Below are 20,498 nucleotides of genomic sequence, written 5' to 3'. Positions count from 1 at the left end.
CACACTGACACTCTCAGTCTGAGCTCATCAGTGGGCGCGAGATGACGCTTGTCATGGCGGTGTTTGTGGCGGTCGTGGCAATGTTGTTCACGCAGTTTTCCACAAGCAAAGCGCTGGCTGACTTCCTGTCCGAGGACGTTAGCAGCATTCACAAGAAGCAGCTCGAGGACCTTGCAGAAGCCTTTGGCCGCCACACGGTTGGACTGAAAAGCGAGCATTACAGCGCACATGTGCGGCTACTGAATAAGATCAACGATGCAAACGTACGGTTCGATCGGATTTACAACGAGTATGAGCAAATGTCGACAAGGTATCAAGAGCAGATGCGCAACATGCAAGAGAAAGAGGATCGCATTCAGTATCTTGAAACAAAGCTTGGGGAATTTGGGCAGAGCAGGACTAGTATTGCTCGCGTTCCCTTGTCTGCTCCGGCGACGCAAATCAGCTTTGTGAAGCCACCACGTCGCCAAAGATTCAATGAGGGGAACCGATGGCCTCCTTCCACAGGCCTGCTCCCCAGGGTTGTCGAAGCTGAGAACGAGTAGTTGCTGCTGTGCATAGTGACGAGGAATAAACAGGGGTTAGGATAGACCGACTGGAGCAGGTGACAAAGGCATAGCAGGGCCGTGACTTCCGTTTTGGGCAGTTTTGGGCTTGTTGTTCAATGTGCAGGCGCGACGGGCACATGCACTTGGATCGTGGCTTCCTCATCAGTGCAATACGTGAGGTGTAGTGGATACATGCTGCCATAAGTACATAGTTAGATGCTTACTGGCCGTCTGCTTTACCTGTGCCAGGGCTTGAAACGCGTTGCTTTCTTTGAGCGAACACTGAGTGCTGTTGTGATCAAAGTCATTCTACTAAGCATCTTTCTTGTGGATGCTGCATTGCAGCACCAGGGATCCCATGTCCAAGTCTACACATATACTTGGCTTAAAGTGAGTTAAACCATTGCCGCCCCATGTTCGCACCCGCCATCGCTTGCAGGCAGGTTGACGGGTGGATTGCAGCCGGCATCTTCAAGGCCACACACTGGAATGATTTCCACCAACCCCTGATACAGGCTCGTAGACGTCATGGCGTGTCTCTGGGACCATGCAGGAACAGATGCTCGGGGTTCGCTCGCTCGCTTACTAGGCGCAGGCGGGACTTGGTCTGGCCTGGGTTGCAGGGAGGGCGACGCGACCTTGTTCTTCCGTCATAGCGCCCGTTGCTTCTTCCACACCACCAGACGTTTGCCAGAGAGACGGGCCTCGACGACGCCAACGGGGCAATCCGGGTCCTGCGACACGGCCTCCCAGTGCCAGGATGCAGAGCCAACGACAGTCAAGCCCCGCTGCAGCGCCATCCCCGCCGCGGCCAGCCAGGCAAACGACAACAAATAATGACACGAACCTCCTTTCACACCCGCTGAAGCGCCGCTCCCTGCAAACAGCCACCACCAACATGCCGCTCCCCCAGCCGCAGCCGCAGCCTCAGCCGCACTCGTCTGCCGTCCTCAACCCCACCCCACCCCGCCGTGCGCCCTCGACGCCCAACTTCAAGGCTACCCCCTCGATCCAACGCAGCCCCAGCGTAGCCAGCTTCCGCTCCTCGACGCCGGGCCTCACCCGAAAATCGTCCACTTCATCTCTACGCGGCGACGCCCCTCGGGCTTCTGTCTCGCGCCGCGCGTCCTTCAACCCCATGATGCAGTCGCCAATGCCAAAGAGCCCACTGGCTACCTCGTGTCACCAAGACAAGCCGCCGCTGCGCGCCTGTGATGTTGCCCTCGACTTCTTCAAAAAGGAATTGGCCCGCCACGAGGGCATCACCGGCGCCGTCAACGCGGGCACCGTCGTCATTGTGCACGACCAATGCTACGGCCACCGCTTCTCCAGGCCCAAGACGGCCAAGAGCACCCTCAGCCTCATCATGGAGCGGCCAGAGAGGATCTTGGCCAGTGTCTTGGGTATATCGACAGCCTATGTCCGGCTGGGAGAGCGACACGCAGACGGCAGCCACCCGCCCCATCCACACCACAACCCCCCGGACCGCGTCCCATTTAAGATCCGCAAGACCTCACGCGCTGTCGACATCACATCGCCTGTCGTTACCAACGTACACGGTACAAAGTGGATGAATGAGCTCAAGTCCTTGTGCGACGACGCCGAGAGGAAGCTGGCCTCGACAGGCAAGGAGCTAGCTCGGGATTCGCCTGCGGTTTTAGGACAGGCGTCGAAGGAGCTGCATGCTGGAGACCTTTACCTATGTCCCGAGTCCTTGGATGCCTTTCAGGGTGCGCTCGGGGGTGTCCTGGATGCCGTTGATGCCGTCTTCCAGGGTACAAGCTCAGGCGAGGGGCCTTCACGGGCTTTTGTCTGTATTCGTCCTCCAGGTCACCATTGCTCCGACGACTTCCCCTCTGGTTTCTGCTGGATCAACAATGTACATGTCGGCATTGAGCACGCCATCATGACGTACAACCTCACCCACGCCGCCATCATCGACTTTGACCTACACCATGGAGACGGGTCGCAGGCAATTACCTGGGCCCGAAACAAAAGGGTACACAACATGTCCAAGAATACACCCAACTGGAAGAAGACATCGATTGGCTACTTTAGCTTGCATGATATCAACTCATATCCCTGCGAAGACGGTGATGACGACAAGGTCCAGGCCGCCAGCTTGTGTATCGACAACGCGCACGGCCAGTCCATCTGGAATGTGCATTTGCAGCCCTGGAAGACTGTGGAACAATTCTGGGCCATCTACGAAGAAAAGTACATGGTACTACTCGAGAAGACACGGCAATATCTCAAGCATCACACCAACCGTCTGCGAACTTCACCGAACCATCCGGCACCCAAGGCTGCCATCTTCCTATCTGCCGGGTTCGACGCAAGCGAATGGGAGACTGCAGGTATGCAGCGTCATTCTGTCAACGTACCTACCGAATTCTACGCCCGCTTCACTCGTGATGTTATTCGTCTGGCTGAGGAGGAGGGCACATCTGTCCAAGGTCGCGTCATCTCCGTTCTTGAAGGTGGTTATAGCGACCGAGCGCTCACTAGTGGAGTCATGAGCCATCTCAGTGGTCTTGTAGATGGCCAAGTGTGGACCGATGCCAAGCTCGCAACAGGCCTTGCGTCCTCTGTGCGCGATCGACTTAGTGCCCTCAGTGTCGACGATCAGCAAGTCTTGACGCAGTCTGTAGAGACGGAAGCTACGCCTCTAGGGTATGATCCTTTTTGGTGGCACTCGACCCATCTAACAGAACTCGAAAATCTTGTCAATCCTGCTCCCTTGACTGCTCCAAAGAAGCCGCCCCCTGGACCTAATGCTCACTTCTCATCGCCTACGCAGTCATTCGTTGCCAAAGTCGTTGATCCCTCCAAGCTTACCCGTAACCTCTCTGCCAAATATGCCTCCAGCCCCTCGAGAGCGCCCACACCTCCTCCACCAGAGGTTGATTGGGCCACTGCTGCCCAAGCTCTCAGCAGTCTGTTGATTCCTACTGATCGACAGACGCGTAGCCACAAGCCAGAAGATCTGATGGAAGTAAAAGCAAAGAAAGAGAAACCGGCTCCGCCAGCACTGACGTCTGTACATGTGGACAAGTCAGGGCGGCAGTTGCGTGGCCGCAAAGCTGTGCCTTCATACGCTGAGCGTAGCTCGGGAGACGAGAAGTCGCATCACAAGGAGTCTCGAGCCAGTAGGAGGCAAACCATTGCTGACTTTGCTCCAGCCAGCTCCGAGGTTCCGCCGGTGCCTTCTGCCTCACGTCGCATGAGTATTGCCTCAAGTGTGTCTTCAATAGGAGACCGTAGAAGTTCGAGTCGTGAGCCCAATGTAGCAACGAGTAGAAGAGCTGTGGCTTCCTCAGCAGCACCTGTCAATGAGGTTGGCCTGAAGAAAGTACGGGGCCAGACAGCAGCGGCTGCAGCTCGCGCTGCTCAGCGTCCTTCTGCACCACGCGCGCAATCAAACTACTCCAGCACGAATATCGCACTCAAGGGTAGGGAGAACGATGACGTCGAAGCACTGACCTCTGGCCTGAAACGCATTACATTGAAAATGCCCTCAAAGGAGGAGCATGACGCTCGTGAAAAAGAGAGAGAAGAAAAGCTCAAAGTTGCAGAAGCTCCGAAGAAGAGCGGGACACGAAAAACGCCAGCGGCCCGCGCAGCTCCTGCCAAGCCCGCAGCGAAAGCGATGGGCACTGCTAAAAAAGGCACGGGACGGGCAGTAAAATCATCCAAGGTTACCTCTCCACAGGAATCAAAGGCACCTACACCTGTACCTGAGGATCCCTACGTGCAAGCTACTGCTGCCGCGACTCTGCGGCAGCCTCAGCCGGTTTCATCTCAGTATGCATCGGGACTGGTGCAAAATGGGACCCTACAGTCTCCTGATGGAACCGAAGTTCCAGATGAGAGCTTGAGAGTCGACCGACGGATTTCTGGTGGAATCGTGCAGCCACCGACAGAGCTACACGACATGGCCATAACCCCAGAGCAGATCCGTGAGCACCTGCCAATGCCATCGTTTGTTACCGTGACGGAACCATTGACAAACGCTTCCCCACCTCCTCGCGCCGACACACCACCGCCTCCACCGCCAACGAGCATGCCTCAGTTTGTCAATTACACGACTGAGAGTTTTGGTACCGCGCCGAGTTTTGCAGCGCCATCGAATGTGTCTGACCCGCAAGCGTCGGCAACTTTGCAGTGGGTGGCCAACACACACGCCGAGACTACGGACATGGCTGCGATAGCACCCATGTCACCTCCGAGCAAGCGGAGTGATCTTCCTGTCTTCACGGCGAATGGCGCAATACCTTTTGCGTCGAGCTCTGATGTACTAGGGCAAACAGCTACGGGCACAGGGGCCAAGAATGGATAGGGTGTCAGATAGGTGCATTCACCAAAGCACTTGTCGATTTGATGGATGAGTTGCCTTTGTTTTGTTATGTATTTGTGTTGAAGATTAGAGCGATTGTAATTTAGAGGGGTTATTGCCTGGCTACGCATGTCAGATATTTTTTTTTCTGTCTGACAATGTCTGGCTGGGGTGTTTGCTGGCGAATAGCGGGGGATCCTTTTTGTTCCCTTCTGTAATGCGCAAGCGAATCGGGTCAAGAGCCGTGAGGTGGATCTGAGGGTCCAAGGGCTGATGAGTCGGGCCTTCTTTGGATTTAAGCCTCGGGGTAGCGATTGCTTAGCGTGGGATTTTAGTAGAGTAGTATTTTAGGTGTAGAGTTGGTGGTGGTTTGTCGTGGTTGCCCAGGCTTGTGCGCACGTAGAAGATACCCCCAGATCTGACCATTGGGCAGTGGTCAGCGCCTATGGTGCAATTTTGTCCAATGGGAACATTCTATTATTCATGTCATGGCTGTGTATGTGGTCGAGTTATATTAATGTGTTGGATCACAAGACGAATTTTCCGTCCTCTCGTCTACTGATGATTGGCGATGTGTGTGTAGCATTGGCCTACCGCGGTACACGCTCGTATGTATGTCGGAAAGCATTCCGGACTATCTTGGCTAAGCGCCCAGGTGCCCATTCCGTACTCATGCGGTACTCGTGCAGTATTCGTATTACGCGGGCAGTGAGTGACCTGACGGCAATGGCTGCAGTCCCCGCATTCAAAAGGTTGCAAGGGCTGTATGTGGGTGGGTGGCCCGTCTGCCAATCATGGCTGCGAATTACCCTTCTAAGAGACAGGGATGGTACGGTACGCCTGGGCCGAGGGGCCTTTTGGGCAGACCAACGCGCGACATGCGGCCTGCATGGCTCCGTTAGCGTACGTGTGTGACGTACGTTTGGGTTTTGGCCACTAGTCTCCCATGCCCATGCCTATGGTGACCATGTGCACGAGACGAGATGAAGACAAGGCGTGAGGGGGAGAGGGGAACGCTGCTTGTTCGTCTTTCTTTTTTCTCTTTTCCCCCTCTCGACTTTCCCATCACTGCTGAAGTTCGTCGATTTGTTATTTTCGTTTTGTTTCCTGCTTGGCCGTGCTGCCGTGGGTTGACGGCTGACGTGCTTTGGGTGCAAGGCAAGGGCAAAAGGGTAAAGCGGGTACTCTTTTGTTTCGAAGGAACGAAGCAAGCGAGCGTGGCGTAGACGTGCCTATGCGTTTCGTCCCAGGCAGGTACATTCCGTGTCTTTATCTACTAGCTCTTCTTAACTTCTGCTGTCTATTTCTTCTCCCCTCTCTTCCCCTCCTCCTACCTCTTCGCCCCCCTCGTGTCACCCCTCCTCTTCCGCACTCTGCCATTGGTGATATAGCACAGTCAGGTCTGCCTCGAGTCTCCGTTTATTTGCAATAAACGTCGACATCCCCCCCCACCATCAGCTGTCATGGCGTCATCCGCGCCCCCAAGCAATGGCTCAAGCCGCAGCAGCCTGAATCCCTTTGCAAAGCGCGATGAACATTCCTCCCAGGCTATACTCCTTTACAAAATCACTACATCGCTCAGCTACCTCCTCCTCGTCATAACAACCTTCTACTACACGTTCCATGCCCCCAGTGGCCACGGCGCCCACCGCTTCTGGCAGAACAATATCCCCACGCCATTTGCACAGAGTAGCCTCTTCACGTCAATATACTGGCTGATTCTGTTTGCCGTGCAGCTCGTGTATGCTTACGCCCTGTACATGAGCGACACGGTGTACGTGACCGCAGCAGCAAACATTGGCTCTCATTTTATTGCAAACAACCTGCTACTCTTTGGATTTGTCAATCTCTTTGTCCGCAGCCACTTCTGGCTCGCAGAGGTGCTGCTCGTCATCAATTTTTTCAATCTGGCCTTTGCCTACTTTCGACACAGCACCACGCCCCGCGCCATCCACATTGGCATCGTCAGCGGCCCGCTTGCATGGAACTTTGTCGCCCTCGACTGGTGCGGTGCCATTGCCCTGCACACAAATCATGAGGCTTTCCGCATTGTTTGCAATCTCTTCATCTGGGGCTGGCTTGCCTTTGGCCTGTTCTTCCTTGTAGCCTACAAGGACTACACCATGGGATTTGCCCTATCGCTTCTGGCGTTTTGTACGTTTTTTTTTTCGTTCTTTCCTTCCCTCGTCCTGCATAAAAACACATAGAAAAAAGAACTATCCGCTAACATTGTCCCAATCTAGCAACGGGAGTGGGTCAGTTTCTCACTCGCCCACATATTCTGCAATTGCAGTGGATCTTTGCTTTTACTATTGGTGGTCTCTTGTTCGTGCTCAGTCTTGCTGTCGGCGTGCCGGGTCTGCTGGGTCGTGATCCTTTCCCACGCGGCCACGTGGTCAGCGAGGATAGGGAGAGGGCACCACTACTGGCTGATGACTGAGGAGCAGACAAAGGCGGGGTTCATGGCTGTTGAGCATGATAATGATAGCCTTGGGTGTGCTTCCTTTCAGATAAGGTGTACGTTTGAGGCGGTGGTTTGAGTCATACTACATTAGTGTGCAGTTCTTTTGATAGCTTGTTGTTTTACCTAGCCTATAGTTCAAGCATACCCTTCTGGTACGTCGTGGACCTGATGGAAATAGTGAGTCATGTCTGACTTGTAGGTGTATTATTACTTTATGTACACACTCCGCTCTGCAAATTGCTCAAAGTAGCAAGTCTTGATTTCCATCATTGACCCCTGGACTAATCACCATATGCTGCGGCTCATTTTGATTAACTACCCATCCCCCTCCAATCCCCCCAACTGGATCCGCAGTGATTGGGCTTCCGCCAAATGAGCTCTGTCGGCCCACACTTGCAAAATACATGTCAGCATCATTCACAGCACCCGCCATGCCGTTGCCGTTGCTGGGGCTGAGACTGCTATTGCCATTCGTCGTCACGTCCAGCTTAGTCCGCTCGGCCGCAGAGCGCTCCCGGGCTTGTTGAGCTGCCTTGAAGGTTGGCAGCTCTTCCTTTTGCAAAGCGGGCGAATCCTGTAGTTTTCGCGGCCGTGCGCTGCGGAACACTTGGTTGACTGGCTTGAGGTAGACGGTTGCCAGTGTACCCACATTAAGACACATTTCCTCCAAAGTGCCGGGGTCCAGTTTCTCAGACTCTTCAGCTGTAATCGGAGGCTTCTCCCCCATGACCACCTTTTTCGCTTCTTCGGGTGCCGAAGAAAGAAGACGCCAATACATGTAGCCTCGATCCCGTAAGTCGGGATTGTCAGTTTCTTCCGTTGCCCATTTGAGCACCTTGGGTACGATGGCCGACCCTCGAGTAGGTCTCTGGATGAACAGCTTGACTGTGGCTGTGAGAAGAGCCAACTGCACCTCGTGTGTTTCTTCTTGGAATGTGTCCAAGAAATCCTCAAGAAGAACATCAGAGTCTTCTATTCGGTCTGCATACTCACCAATCACCCAGATCATGGCGGCTTTTGCTTCGGGTTCATCAAGCGAGTCGAGGTTCTCGCATAGTGTCGAGATGATGGATTCATATTGGTTGGGATATTTGCGGAAGATGTTCCGGATGACGACTGTCGCTTCTTGCACAATATAAGATACCTTTGTACTGACAAGTGAGAGAAGGGTGCTGATGCAGAGCTGGGCTGCTGGAGCGATCTTGATGGCGAGCTTGCCAATGGCACGGACGGATTTTCGGACAAAATCAACGTCAATCTCAGTGGCATATCTACTTGTTGTTAGTTGAGTGGGTCAAGGAAAGTTGAAGGGTAAACTCACTCTGCCAGCTCAGTCAGCACCTCCTTGATATTGCGCTCAGTGGCCAGCATGAAGATAAGTTCGAGCTTGGTGACCTTGACATAAATGGGGTCATTGTATTTACAGAAGAAAACGCGGATATCGTTGCGCAAAACCTCAGGTCGGCGCTGTAGGATAAGAAGTGCATTGCGAAGGGCCAGGTACTGAATCTCGGGGCCTTTGGAAAGAAGGGTGACGAGCGGTGGGGAAAGCTTGTTACATAAAGAAGTGATGACCTTTTGGTCGGATATATAGTTCATTAGGTAAAGGATAACGCGGATGCAGGTAAGAACGACAGCGGAATTCGAATGTGAAAGGCGAGGAGATATGCGTTCGGCGAGGATAGCGGCTTCGCTGTTGTCTTGAGGAACATAGTTCATCATGGCTTCGAGAATATATGTCTGGCCCCATTCGGAGCAGTCTGGCAAAATGGAGACAATCTTGGAGGCGCTGGCATAGTCGATGGTGAGCTTGATGTTCTCGCTTCGTTCCCAAATGTCCATGAGGCTGGCGAGTGCACTGGACACTACGGTAGGGTTCTCGTCTCTTAGCATGCCATTGAGCCTATCGATGAGGTCCGACTGTTCGACCAGATGTCGGTCGTGGTCGTAGAGTTTAGCGACGCAAAAGGCGGCGGTTTTTCGCACATAAGGGTCGGCGTCTTTGAGAAGATTCTTGAGGTGGGGAACAGTGGCTTCGACAAATTCGCGGACATGCACGTAGGACATTGTACGTAGGGCAAGGGCGCGCACGAGGGGATTATTGTCGTTCATGTCCTCCTGTATGATGGGTAGTGCCTTGAGGGCAATGTCAGGTTTTATCCTGGCATAATTGACCAAGTACAGAAAGCACCTGCGTCTTCGTCAGCAGGGCACATGCAGCAAAATCAAAGGGTTACGCACATCTTCTTGATCTCCAGGCTGGGTATGTGCATGCAGCCAACAATGTCCGGGAAGAGGGCGACCATGTCGTTGTTGCTCATGGTCATGTTTGCGACAATCTTCTTGAGGGCCGTCTTCTTTGCAGAGAAGTTCTTGTCCTTCTTGCCGCCGCTGTTGAGCTCGAGGCGGAGTTCGGCGACCTTGCCCTGTGGAGCGGGCGATGGGTGTAAGCGTGGGCTGTCGAGAGCGTAGGGGAGAAACATGGTGGATGGATGGACAGCAGACGTACCCTCGCGAAGAGCTTCGCATCCTGGCCGCCCTGGCTCATGGTGGGCTAGTTGTCCTGATATCTGCCTGGCCGTCGCGCAATCAACAAATGGACCCTTGCCCAGCTGGCACCCCTCTCTGTTGGCGGGTGCGGGTGGTGGCGATGCGGGGTCTTGGAAGAGTAGCTTATTCGCTCGTGTGTCGGGCGTGGATGGCGTGGCGCATGTCGTAGGGAGGGTGGTAGAGGGATTGGGGCGGGCGTCCGGGGGATTGGGAGACGGGGGTTCAGACGAGTGGTGACTTTTATGGATGGAGACACGCCCGGCGGCGGTCAACACGGAGGAGGGGACGTGCATCCCTGCCAAGCACTCCCGCACTCCGTCTCCACCTACGGCGCGCTCCGCACCACCGCAGCCGCAACACCATCACCACCACCGCCACCATCCGCGTCTTGAAGCCACAGCCACAGCTAGGCACACATCTACGCCCATAACAGCCATCCACCTCTCGATCACAAATGGCTGCTGCCCCGCCTCCGCCTCCGCAATGGGTCGTCGACCTCAACTCGACGCCCGCATCCAAGCCCAAGAATCCCGCGCTCATCGACCCGCCTGGCTACACAGCCTCGCTGACCAAGAAGGAGCGTTCCCAGGCCTCCAAGAACCAGCGCGTGTCTCCGACCGCAGACGAGATGGACACGCTCAAGATGAAAAAGGCCTGGGAGGTTGCCATTGCCCCCGCTAAGCAGCTGCCCATGAATGCCTTTGGTACTTATTCCCGCCTTCCATCACACCTCCACCTTCACTAACTAGGCAACCAGGCATGTACATGACCGGAAACACGCTCCAAATCTTCTCCGTCTTCATGGTCTTTACCCTCTTCAAGACGCCCGTCCTCGCTGTCCTTGGTCTCCAACGCACCTTTGCCCCATACCAAACACCCGGCACCGCCGGCCGTCTGCTCGGAGTCAAACTCGTCTACATTGCCTGCAATTTGCTCATGTTAGCGCTCGGAATCTGGAAGGTCAATGCAATGGGTCTGCTGCCTACGACTCGGTCAGATTGGCTGGCATGGGAAAGCGAAAGAACATGGTCAGAAAGAGCTGTGCCCCAGGAATGGCTGTAGCCTTTTGTCATCCATTTTGAATAGACAAATTGAACATATGAAGCCCTCTGTGTCCATGGCCTCTACAAAATAGTCTTCTGTCAATCCGTTCCTTTCCCCTTGATTTTGACTGTCTCTTTGCTTTTTTTCGCAAGCGCCTAATCCCTAGTCTTCGTCTCCACATTTTCCACGCCAACCATAGCAACTGGCCTATCTTCCCCAACGGCCTTTGTCGTTTGCTTCTTACTCCTCACTTTGAGAACTAAAGGGTTCCGTACTGCGCACTCGAGTTCTGCCGCTGTCGTCAAATCTGCATGGAACAATCTCACAATGTCTCTCGGTATCGTTTCGGGACCAACATGTCGCATATCTTGCGCTATGCCCACCAGTGACATTCGCAAGCCCTGACTGTCCATGCCTCCTTCGTAATCAGCCGCAGTCATGCTCCTGATCTGAGCTAGAAGAGGGTTTTGGTCGCCCTGTTTCTTTCGGGTCCGACCACGAACATCTCGTTTGGAACGCCCAGAAGGGGCTGCGTCATTCTGCTTGACCATAGTTTCTTCCATGACCGTCAGCACGCCTCTCACATCCAGGGCCGTATCTTTTGCCGCCGCTGACGCACAATCTGGAAAATCAATCAGTTGCATATCCGGGTACCCACGATACCGATGATGCATGTACACGGGGTACAAGCTCAACATGACATTGGACGCCTCGATCTTGCTATGCACCATACCATGCTCATGCAAGAACTCGACTGCCTCGATCAGACCGATACATATGTGCGCCATCAGCCAGTCTGGAATGCTTCCGCTCCTACCACTGCTACTCCTTTCACTAAATTGCTCAAGCGTGGGCCCAAAGATAGGGCGCAAAACCATGTACGACGTCCCTGGCGCCTCTGTGTACTGAGATCCCAGTATACATGACCCTATATGCAGCGTAGTCACTTCCCCAGCCATTCTATGAATCTCTTCCACTACCTCGACTTCTCTCCGCACCTTCTCTTTCTCCGTAGACATCTTGACCACTACGAGCTGCGGCAGCATCTCGATCTGCCCTGGACGCAGTAACGATGTCCGGTTTTCCTGCATATTTTGGTATAATACATCTCCTAGCCTCTTAAACTCGAGCAGACCAAGTTGCTGCTGTAGGCGTGCGTTCCCAGTCATCTTCCCAAACGCTACTAAGATTGGTGCGCATCGGTTCGAAAGATCTTCGTCAATGTCCATTGTGGGCTCAGAAGAAGGAAGATTGCGCGGAAGACAGAGATATACAGCTGTACTTGAAGAGCTTATTGAAAGAGTCTTCACCACACGAAACAGGACGCCTGGCGGTCGCGCCACGGTACGAGTCGGTTCCGACATGACTTTTGTGGTATTGGAAATCTTCACGGTGTGGAGTCAGGATTGTGAAGTTGGCAAGCGGGGTATAAGTGAGAAGAGAATTGCATATTATACAATTTGCAGTGATGGTAAAGTTGGTTTGCGCGGTGAAGAGGGAATGAGGTGAGACCCTAGTGATGGTGAATGGGGAACATTTGACCAATTGTTATGAGTTAGGGTCCGTAACATAATGTCTATAGTCTGTTTGCTCCAAGTATCCGCTACATGCAGCCTGCTTCAAATGTCTCTCAGACCTAGTTAACCAGAAGATGACCTCGTGTGGCCATACTCCTTCAACGACTTCTCTATCCTCTCAAATAAACCTTCACGCCAACCTCCAGCTCCATCTTCCTTATGACCGACGCCGTAGTCAAACTGCCATGCCAATATACTCTCTGCCCTCGCTCCGTCCTTTGCCTCAAGGGTGCCCACTGCTACATCAACGAAGCGCGGTCGCGTGCTCACGGTATAGAAGATGGTCGTAGAGCACGTATTGCAAAAATATCGATGCACGCCAGGCGAAGATTCGTAATAAACCAGAGAACCAATTCGTGCATCCTTGCTATCAACCAAAGCAGCCAAGTCTTGCATGTTTGATGGAAACCCATTCTCATCCGAGGAGATGGGGAAAGAGATGTGCCGCAGATCTGCAAATGTCCAATAGAAGACGTCGTTTCCAGTATGCAATCGACAGCTATCGCAGCTGCAGAGCTCGGCCTTCAACTTTCTACTAGTTGGATCCACGTTCCAGGGCAAGTGCTCAGTGGCGACATGATCGTAGTTGCCGCGGTTCAGGACGAGGTCTACGCCTCGGCATTTACACCGGATGGGTATGGCGTCTTGTTGCTCTGTAGTTGTGTCTGGTGATTCCAACTGCAATTGCCAATCATCTGCCAGTTCTTCCACACCGTCGCCTCTGGTTTCGGTCTTGAAACACTTCAAAGGTGGACCGGAAGCATTGATATACTTCATCCATACGCTTGCGCCTCCATCTCTTGTATCGCCTATGAATCCCATGTGCGACCATTTCACCACTTCCACATCGCACGCAAAGTTGTTTAGTGCGCCCGTCACCATAAGCAGTGGCTTCGTCTCATCTTTGAAAGCGCCAATCATAGGGGTAGAACATGTTGCGCAGAACAAAAGGTCGAATGCTGGGCTGAAGTTGAAGAACTTGTAGCCTGAGAGGTCAACTGTAGAGCGTGGCGAGGGCCAAAACGCTAGCGAACTGTATAGAGAGCCCGACACATGACGACAAGTGTCACAGTGGCAGATGTGCGCTTTCAGAGGGAGGCTGAACTTGGGGATAGTGGTGGTATGAACGTGCGCCTTGCAAAGACAGGATGCTGTCAAGGTGATTGTATCGTCGGTCATGTCGGCGGTGAAGATGTTTGGAACTGTGGAACTGAATAAAGTTGGAGATAGAGTAGCAAGCCATGGTATCGAAGATTGTAAATGCTATGCTTGATTGTAATCAGGCACCATCGTATTTTCTTGAATACGGGACAACGTCATAGGGTTGAGAGATATTGGTCAGCATTGCGGGGCTGACAAACTGGCGTCTCGTACCTCGCATTCATGCACAAAGACACAAAGATATGTGACCAGCCATTTTATGGTAAGATTTTGCAAGCCCAGTATGCATTGCTACATCTTCACAACCCGCATGACGTCGAACAAGCCGACTTTCTGCTTTTCTGACAGGCCATCTTTCAACGCGCCAGTAACGTGCTCGCCGACTCTTCCACGCTGGTTGCTAACAACTGTCGTCTGCCCTTTCTTGAACTCGCATGTTCGACCTGTCGCTCCTGAGATCCACATCTTGACAGCACTGAATGATGGGTTGTCCAGAAGGTTTGTTCCGTATGAGGAGGCCCATGGAGCGTCGACTTGCCATGGCTCTAGGCATCCACGAAGATCTGCTGCAAACGCTGTGACGACGATAAGCTGCCGTTGTTGCCTGGATGCAGAAGTATCAGGGGCTAAGCTGCTCTCGCCTGCGCTTGGATTCTTTAGTTCGTCGACTAACCACTGGAGGTCTCGCTCATGTTCCGCGTTGTGCTTCTCCACGCTCCAGTCCTGAATCCCATCTACCTCGTCAAACTCTGGCATCTTGCGCAGAGCAGCGCTTGCGTCCGACTTTGGTATCTGACTCCACAGGGTGCATCCTAACAGTGTAATGTTCGTTCCCGGTACATCACTTCTCGTCTCGTAGAGTATCTCCAGTCTGCCTTGCGTTGCTGGCTCTTTTTCCAGCTGGTGCGCTAATTGTAGTCCTTCCATCCATCCAACTCCATGGAATTCGAGTGCTCCAAGAACTAGGTAGACTTTTTCATAAAGGTTACATCGCCGTATGAGAAAGGCGAGATATTGTTCATAGTCAAGCAGGCGACCAATATTTCCGGCGAGAATTAAATACGGCGCTGCTACCGGTATGTGAAAGGTGAGGTACTGTGATTCGTGGTCCAGGTGAAGATCCGAGAGAACTTGGAATGAAGTCTTGGGTCCGGAGAAGAGGCCTGACAGCCGCCGCATCTTGGAAATTTGCATCTCAGTCTTGTTGTGGATTGTTGCGTAATCCAGGGCCAACCAATAAGGTGAGACTATCGCAACTGCGATGGGGATCGTGGAAAGGTGTGTAGGGGTATGAGCCAAACAAGAAGGAAGAGAAGAGCTGAGAAAAGCGGGAATTATACTAGTCTATTACGCATAAACGAACAGGATTGCGTAGCTCCGTCTGATGCGCAGCAGCTGAGAAAGGCTGAGCCTTAGAAAGCTGACAATGCAGCACCGAAGCCTACCGCATCTTCTCGCACATCATAATGCAGAGGCCTACACCGCACAACAGCAATAACAACATCCACTGTCATCAAACCTGCTGTGTCCGAAATTAGATGCAAATCTCCTCTTATGTTGCGTTGTCAGTGTTGAGAGGCGGTGGCTGTGAGAGAAGAAGGATCCCGCGAGCGACTGAATTAGAATCCGCCTAAGCTGAGTTGAGATGGCGGCCTTTGTCAGCCCCACCATCTCCGCTCACCTTGCTTGTTAGTCCTACTTGCTACGCTAACAGTAATGCATGCCATTGTCAACTCATTCGCAACAGTCCTGTCGTGTTGGGATTTTTGATTGTCTGACTCTCGTTCCGCCCGCCAAGCAAAGCCTTCCGTCATACAAGTATCAAGCCTGCCCGTTCAGTCGTGGATAGCTAGCGAATCTGGCTTTGATAAGCCCTGGTGGTGGATATTCTTTGTTTTTGTGTTTCGGTATAGAGTTATACGCTCATGCGATATCCCGTCTCCTCTCTTAGTTTCCATCTAGCTGATTCATCTTGTGCGTCAAAAAACGCTTGGATCACGAACATACTGCAATCCATATCCACAAATTGGGAGTACCAAACTTCCCCTCGAAAGTACGAGTCACGTGATATATACTCTTCGCTTTGACTTAGTATTCCCCTCTGCCTCGGTCCCGGGAACACAAAGTAGTCGGTTTTCGAGCAACCGAGAGTATTAAGCGCAGACACAAGACGCGGAACATTTATCTGGTTCCGCGATATTGGCTTGGGAGTCAAGAGCTGAACGTACGTTATCCGGTTAAATGTATGCTGTATTTGCACATCCCCTGCCATGCAGCTTAGCGGCTGGTTCCTAGTATCCTCGCAATGACACCGATCTTTGATCCTATGAACATTTCCATGTTTGGCATCCTTGGTTGATTTGCTCAGATCAATTGTGTCTAACCTATCACCAATATCATCTACACTTTTGGAAAGGGTTTGGTAAGACTCCAAAGCTACTTCAATGGTGAGGCTGAAATCCTAATGTATCTAGCGTCTCACCATGGACGGGTCGAGATTGCATCTGCGCGATCTAGCAACCTTGGACCTGGAACCACTCAGCCAGTAATGGCTAAGAATAGTCTCGCTGTATGCACGCCAAGTATGAGTTCCAGGTACTCGTTCAATATATCACTGCATCTGCTTGAAAGGCGGTACCGGCCCTTTTGACCGTCGGGACAATGTTTGCCAGGTGACTTATGTTTGCACTGGAATACAAGTCAATTCCACACAGTTAATTCGAGGACAGTTGGTTGTGGTATGCGCTGGCATGGAGCGTGTCACAAATTCAATTACCTAGCGCATGGGAAAGCTGACGAGAAGGGCGCAAATCAAGTTCGCCATGTAACAATTACTTAGACTACGCTGGAAATTTGTATGACACACTAGACTCAAAAAGCATGTGTAATATAATTCACGTATTACGGCAGCTTTTTGCAACTAGTTTCGCCTCCCGTATCTGAGATCCGCCATCCAGGCACAAGTTACCTTCCTCTTTGCTCATCTGACCAATGATTTAGGCTGTATATCCCGCTCCACTGTCAGCTACCATGCGACTGGAAAGTATGTTTCTTCCTCGACCGTGTGGTCGAACACCATGCAACTAAAGTGCGGCAAAATCGATAGATCAACGCCACGAGGGCCCTACAGCATTCATCAGACTAGGACCAAAGCCGAGGGTCTTCGTATTCATCTATTCCGAGTATCTAGAGCTCATGGTGGCTTTGATAGTCGAATTTCAATCTAGGCTGTCTAGCAAATCATCTTCGACTCTGGGATGCATAGGCTGACTTTGCTTTTAGACTTGTAACCTGGCATGGAAAAAGATCTTGATATAAAAGCTGCTGTAATCACAGCACTGTATCAATCCAGAGTCGCCATCGCCTTTTATCCATTCGTTTCAATACCACAACCTACAATGAAGGCTCTCTCCTACCTCAGTTATGCCCTTCTGGCATACATCCCCCTGGCCGAAGCTCACCCCGGCATGGGCGATACAATGGCCGAAATGCGCTACCTAGCCGCTCGCGAGAAGCGCCAGACTTCTAAAGAACTCATTGGTGATCTCAAGACCCTCGCAGATTCTAAGCTTACAGCTATTGGCAAAGACATCAAAGCCATTATCCTGGACCAGAAGTCTGCCGAGTCAACAGTCATAGACAAATCGATTCCAGTTGGCAACATCGGAAGTGCAGCCTGCAAAGCTGATTTGTGTTGCCACTGGAAGTGGCTCGCATATGAGATGACAGCCAAGTTCAACGGCACCTCCGGCCGTTGCAACAAATTTGCCCGTCAAGCTGTGCGTCTGGGCTTCCACGATGCAGGTGTCTGGTCGAAGAGCAGCGGCTACGGTGGTGCAGACGGCAGTATTCTTCTTAGTGATGAAATGACGAGAACAGACAATAATGGTCTTGCAGCCATCGCTGACCAGACAAAGAAGTGGTACACTAAATACAACCAGTATGGAATGAGCATGGCAGACATCATCCAGTTCGGCGCCAATGTCGCGACTGTCGTTTGCCCGCTCGGCCCCCGTCTCCGCACCTTCGTTGGCCGCAAAGACAACAGCAAAGCGGGCCCCACTGGACTTTTGCCTGGGGAGAAGGACTCAGCAGATAAGCTCATCAAGATGTTTCAAGATAAGACCATCGATGCCCATGACCTCGTAGCCCTGGTAGGCGCACACACCACGTCGCAGCAGCACTTTGTCGACACCAGTCGCGACGGCGACCCACAAGACTCGACACCCGGTGTATGGGATATGGCCTTCTACCCCCAGACAACCAACAACGCACCGCCTCGTGTCCTCAAGTTCCAAAGCGATATCAACTTGAGCAAGGACTCGAGAACAAGTACATCCTGGGCGCAGTTCAGCGACAGGGCTACTGCACAAGGAAGGTGGAATGCGGCAAGTATTTCCAATCATTCTGTTCGAGAATTCAAACTGACAAAAGGATCAGGACTATGCCAAAGCTTACACGCGTCTGTCGTTGCTCGGTGTCAACAACATCAATGATCTCAAGGAATGCACTGGTGTCCTGCCTGCTGAGCGCACATCATTCGTCAACCAAGACCAAATTGTGCTGGATAGGTGGCTACAAGGAGAGTTTGATCAGCTCAATAACCTGGTGGATGACGCTATTCAGTTGACTGGTGTCATCTCGGGTAGGGATGCGGAACCGTAGAGTGCTCGCATCGTATCATTTCGTATGAGAAATTGGTGGTCATGATATGTTTCAAGTAGAATACGCACTGTGCATAACCCAGCTAGAAAGCTTTGTAGCTCATTTGCACTCTCGACTCTTGAACTGTCAATCTGCATTGTTTGTTCATCGAACTCTTTTGTTTTAGCAGTCCATGAACTGTGCAGCGGCTACTCATGTCCAGGACCAGTAAGAGGAACCGTTGAGATTATACTTGCTCCTGAATTCTCACGTCAAATTGATCGGACAGAGACTGTACGAAGAAAGTCAAAGGCCGCGTGAGAAAGACGCGAAGAATGTGTGTGTGTGGGGAAAAGGGGTTTAGCAATTTCAGGGTCGTAGTAAGACTAAGTCTAGGAGGAACAAAGACTTTCTTTGTTGACATCGCGTTCGTGAATCTGTAATGTTACCTCCGCAACCATCTTTACCCCTAATGTGATCATCTCTCTTGAACACCTGAGAGAATCGGTCCTATGGTTCACGCGTATTCTTCGTGAAAGCTGTCGTATCCTGTTCCTACAGTTGGTGTAGCGCGGGCTATCAGAGTCAATTGCAGCAACGTGTCTCGCACACTCCCGAATAGCCGCATGCACACAATCGCACCAAGTCCAGGCTTCACCCGAGAGGGATTAACAATGCTTCCGAGTACAAAGAAGCGTTTGACGTTTTCTTGTGAGTCTGCTGCGTCCTCCCCACGCTACTAATAATGTCGACGCTGGTCCTTGATCGCTCCGCAAAGGTTACCCCAACCACAATCCCAAGATAATGTCTTTCTCCCTGTAATTAAACTGTCGAGCCTGAGGATTTCAGTCGTACACACGATATGCAGCCCCTTGAACAGAGCAGAGACTATCGAATGCCTGGTCGTGTCGTTGAGCTGCTCGAGGGGAATCTGGCGCACGGACCGGCGTGGAGTTGGTTGCTCACAATCTTGCCTGCCCCTCATGATCATACCCCCCTCAGCTCACCTAATCCAGCGACATTGGCATTAGACGAAGTCTTTTACTTCTCTTGTGGGAGTAGCTGTCGTCCTTCAGAAGACGAATCTGCTTCAGACTAATGCACGCCGCTGACAAGGAAAGGGACCGAGAGCTGCGCCGAAGACACCGAGTCAACAACAGAAACTCTCCCCTCAGCGATCACCAGAGACACCACAAGAAGCCACCCATATTCTTCATCTATTGGAGCAGCCGTAAATGACTTTCCCACATCCGGAAAGTTAATTGCAGGCAGGCTTTGACGCAGCTTAATAATCTCGCATTAGCGATCACCCGCGAACCCCCACCACACTAAGGGCTGTCTGCATAGTGGTTAGCATACCCGGATAACAACATACCTTGTCCACAGAACCAGAGAATAACCGGAACATGGCATCGGCTTTCGGCCCTTGGAGAATGCTTGATAGACAGATGGTCACGATCCTTCGCATCTAGGTGTCATCGGGTCCTTGATGAACTCACATAGCTGTTTGCCAAGGGACTTCCTCTTTGGTCACTGTAATCCGACTCACCTACAAGCAGATCAGTATTGTGGCCAAGTATGACTTTCTATGTCTCTCAAAATCACCACACGAGCACTCTGTCTTACAAATTTGACACAATCCGTCAGTACGCTGTCTCATCTCCTTCCGTCGCTCAATCTTAGCCATCTGCAGGCCATGTGTCGAGACGTTCTTCCTATCAACCTGAATAGGGAACGGAGACGCGCATATGTGGATGCGATGGTAGCAGTATCATTTTCTCTCAATATCGGGATGACAGGCGGCTGCAGGAAGACACATACACATCAGGCGCGTACACTTCGCCGCACCATTGCGAGAATCCGTATGCCGGGGGACACGCCGACCAATTACCAAAACCCAAAGCTGGCAAGGCGAGCTTTCGATAGACTGGACAGTTGCATGTATCGCTTCGGGATGTTTCTTGTTGCTGACAGTGACGAAGTCATACGCAGGTCGTCACCCATCTACCATCCACGAATCGCATGATCGTACCACAGAGTCACGACTTTGGGAACAGCTGCACTTCTCATGCCTCTTTGATGTCCACCACTGGGAGCCGAATTGAATAATAGGAGCGAAAAAGCGGTTATTCGCCATGACGGTCCGATCTTCTCCAATTTCCTTGTTTCCTGGC

The 20,498-nt window shown here is 52.1% G+C and overlaps 10 protein-coding genes across 10 annotated transcripts; 6 read left to right on the top strand and 4 right to left on the bottom strand.

The window, feature by feature from the left end:
• The first annotated feature begins 65 nt into the window (after window positions 1-65).
• COCSADRAFT_36053 (uncharacterized protein) lies at window positions 66-751 on the top strand. Its single transcript, XM_007700896.1, has one exon. It carries the CDS (start codon window positions 81-83, stop codon window positions 543-545), a length of 465 nt encoding a protein of 154 aa, XP_007699086.1. The 5' UTR covers window positions 66-80; the 3' UTR covers window positions 546-751.
• A 481-nt stretch (window positions 752-1,232) lies between these two features.
• Window positions 1,233-5,375, top strand: COCSADRAFT_36051 (uncharacterized protein). Its single transcript, XM_007700895.1, has one exon. It carries the CDS (start codon window positions 1,309-1,311, stop codon window positions 4,885-4,887), a length of 3,579 nt encoding a protein of 1,192 aa, XP_007699085.1. The 5' UTR covers window positions 1,233-1,308; the 3' UTR covers window positions 4,888-5,375.
• An 854-nt stretch (window positions 5,376-6,229) lies between these two features.
• On the top strand, window positions 6,230-7,433 carry COCSADRAFT_313334 (uncharacterized protein). The gene is made up of 2 exons (XM_007701091.1): window positions 6,230-7,038; window positions 7,128-7,433. Exons 1-2 carry the CDS (start codon window positions 6,348-6,350, stop codon window positions 7,322-7,324), a joined length of 888 nt encoding a protein of 295 aa, XP_007699281.1. The 5' UTR covers window positions 6,230-6,347; the 3' UTR covers window positions 7,325-7,433.
• Window positions 7,434-7,589: 156 nt separating this feature from the next.
• Window positions 7,590-9,831, bottom strand: COCSADRAFT_25679 (uncharacterized protein; the record flags this gene model as incomplete). The annotated part of the gene is made up of 3 exons (XM_007700854.1): window positions 7,590-8,619; window positions 8,670-9,539; window positions 9,590-9,831. The coding sequence occupies 3 exons, from the start codon at window positions 9,829-9,831 to the stop codon at window positions 7,590-7,592; spliced, it is 2,142 nt and encodes a 713-aa protein (XP_007699044.1).
• Window positions 9,832-10,252: 421 nt separating this feature from the next.
• On the top strand, window positions 10,253-11,023 carry COCSADRAFT_115566 (uncharacterized protein). The gene is made up of 2 exons (XM_007701090.1): window positions 10,253-10,602; window positions 10,656-11,023. Exons 1-2 carry the CDS (start codon window positions 10,353-10,355, stop codon window positions 10,958-10,960), a joined length of 555 nt encoding a protein of 184 aa, XP_007699280.1. The 5' UTR covers window positions 10,253-10,352; the 3' UTR covers window positions 10,961-11,023.
• Window positions 11,024-11,097: 74 nt separating this feature from the next.
• On the bottom strand, window positions 11,098-12,306 carry COCSADRAFT_25677 (uncharacterized protein; the record flags this gene model as incomplete). Its single annotated transcript, XM_007700853.1, has 1 exon — window positions 11,098-12,306. One exon carries the CDS (start codon window positions 12,304-12,306, stop codon window positions 11,098-11,100), a length of 1,209 nt encoding a protein of 402 aa, XP_007699043.1.
• A 210-nt stretch (window positions 12,307-12,516) lies between these two features.
• COCSADRAFT_313317 (uncharacterized protein) lies at window positions 12,517-13,834 on the bottom strand. Its single transcript, XM_007701089.1, has one exon. It carries the CDS (start codon window positions 13,696-13,698, stop codon window positions 12,583-12,585), a length of 1,116 nt encoding a protein of 371 aa, XP_007699279.1. The 5' UTR covers window positions 13,699-13,834; the 3' UTR covers window positions 12,517-12,582.
• On the bottom strand, window positions 13,835-15,015 carry COCSADRAFT_313321 (uncharacterized protein). The gene has a single exon (XM_007701088.1). It carries the CDS (start codon window positions 14,872-14,874, stop codon window positions 13,972-13,974), a length of 903 nt encoding a protein of 300 aa, XP_007699278.1. The 5' UTR covers window positions 14,875-15,015; the 3' UTR covers window positions 13,835-13,971.
• Window positions 15,016-17,120: 2,105 nt separating this feature from the next.
• COCSADRAFT_115559 (uncharacterized protein) lies at window positions 17,121-18,473 on the top strand. Its single transcript, XM_007701087.1, has 2 exons — window positions 17,121-18,068; window positions 18,121-18,473. Exons 1-2 carry the CDS (start codon window positions 17,148-17,150, stop codon window positions 18,343-18,345), a joined length of 1,146 nt encoding a protein of 381 aa, XP_007699277.1. The 5' UTR covers window positions 17,121-17,147; the 3' UTR covers window positions 18,346-18,473.
• A 1,439-nt stretch (window positions 18,474-19,912) lies between these two features.
• On the top strand, window positions 19,913-20,498 carry COCSADRAFT_36046 (uncharacterized protein; the record flags this gene model as incomplete). Its single annotated transcript, XM_007700894.1, has 1 exon — window positions 19,913-20,498. One exon carries the CDS (start codon window positions 19,913-19,915, stop codon window positions 20,348-20,350), a length of 438 nt encoding a protein of 145 aa, XP_007699084.1. The 3' UTR covers window positions 20,351-20,498.

The sequence above is a fragment of the Bipolaris sorokiniana genome (assembly GCF_000338995.1).
Source record: "Bipolaris sorokiniana ND90Pr unplaced genomic scaffold COCSAscaffold_6, whole genome shotgun sequence".
Taxonomy (NCBI): domain Eukaryota; kingdom Fungi; phylum Ascomycota; class Dothideomycetes; order Pleosporales; family Pleosporaceae; genus Bipolaris; species Bipolaris sorokiniana.
This window is presented reverse-complemented; position numbering and strand designations above follow the sequence as displayed.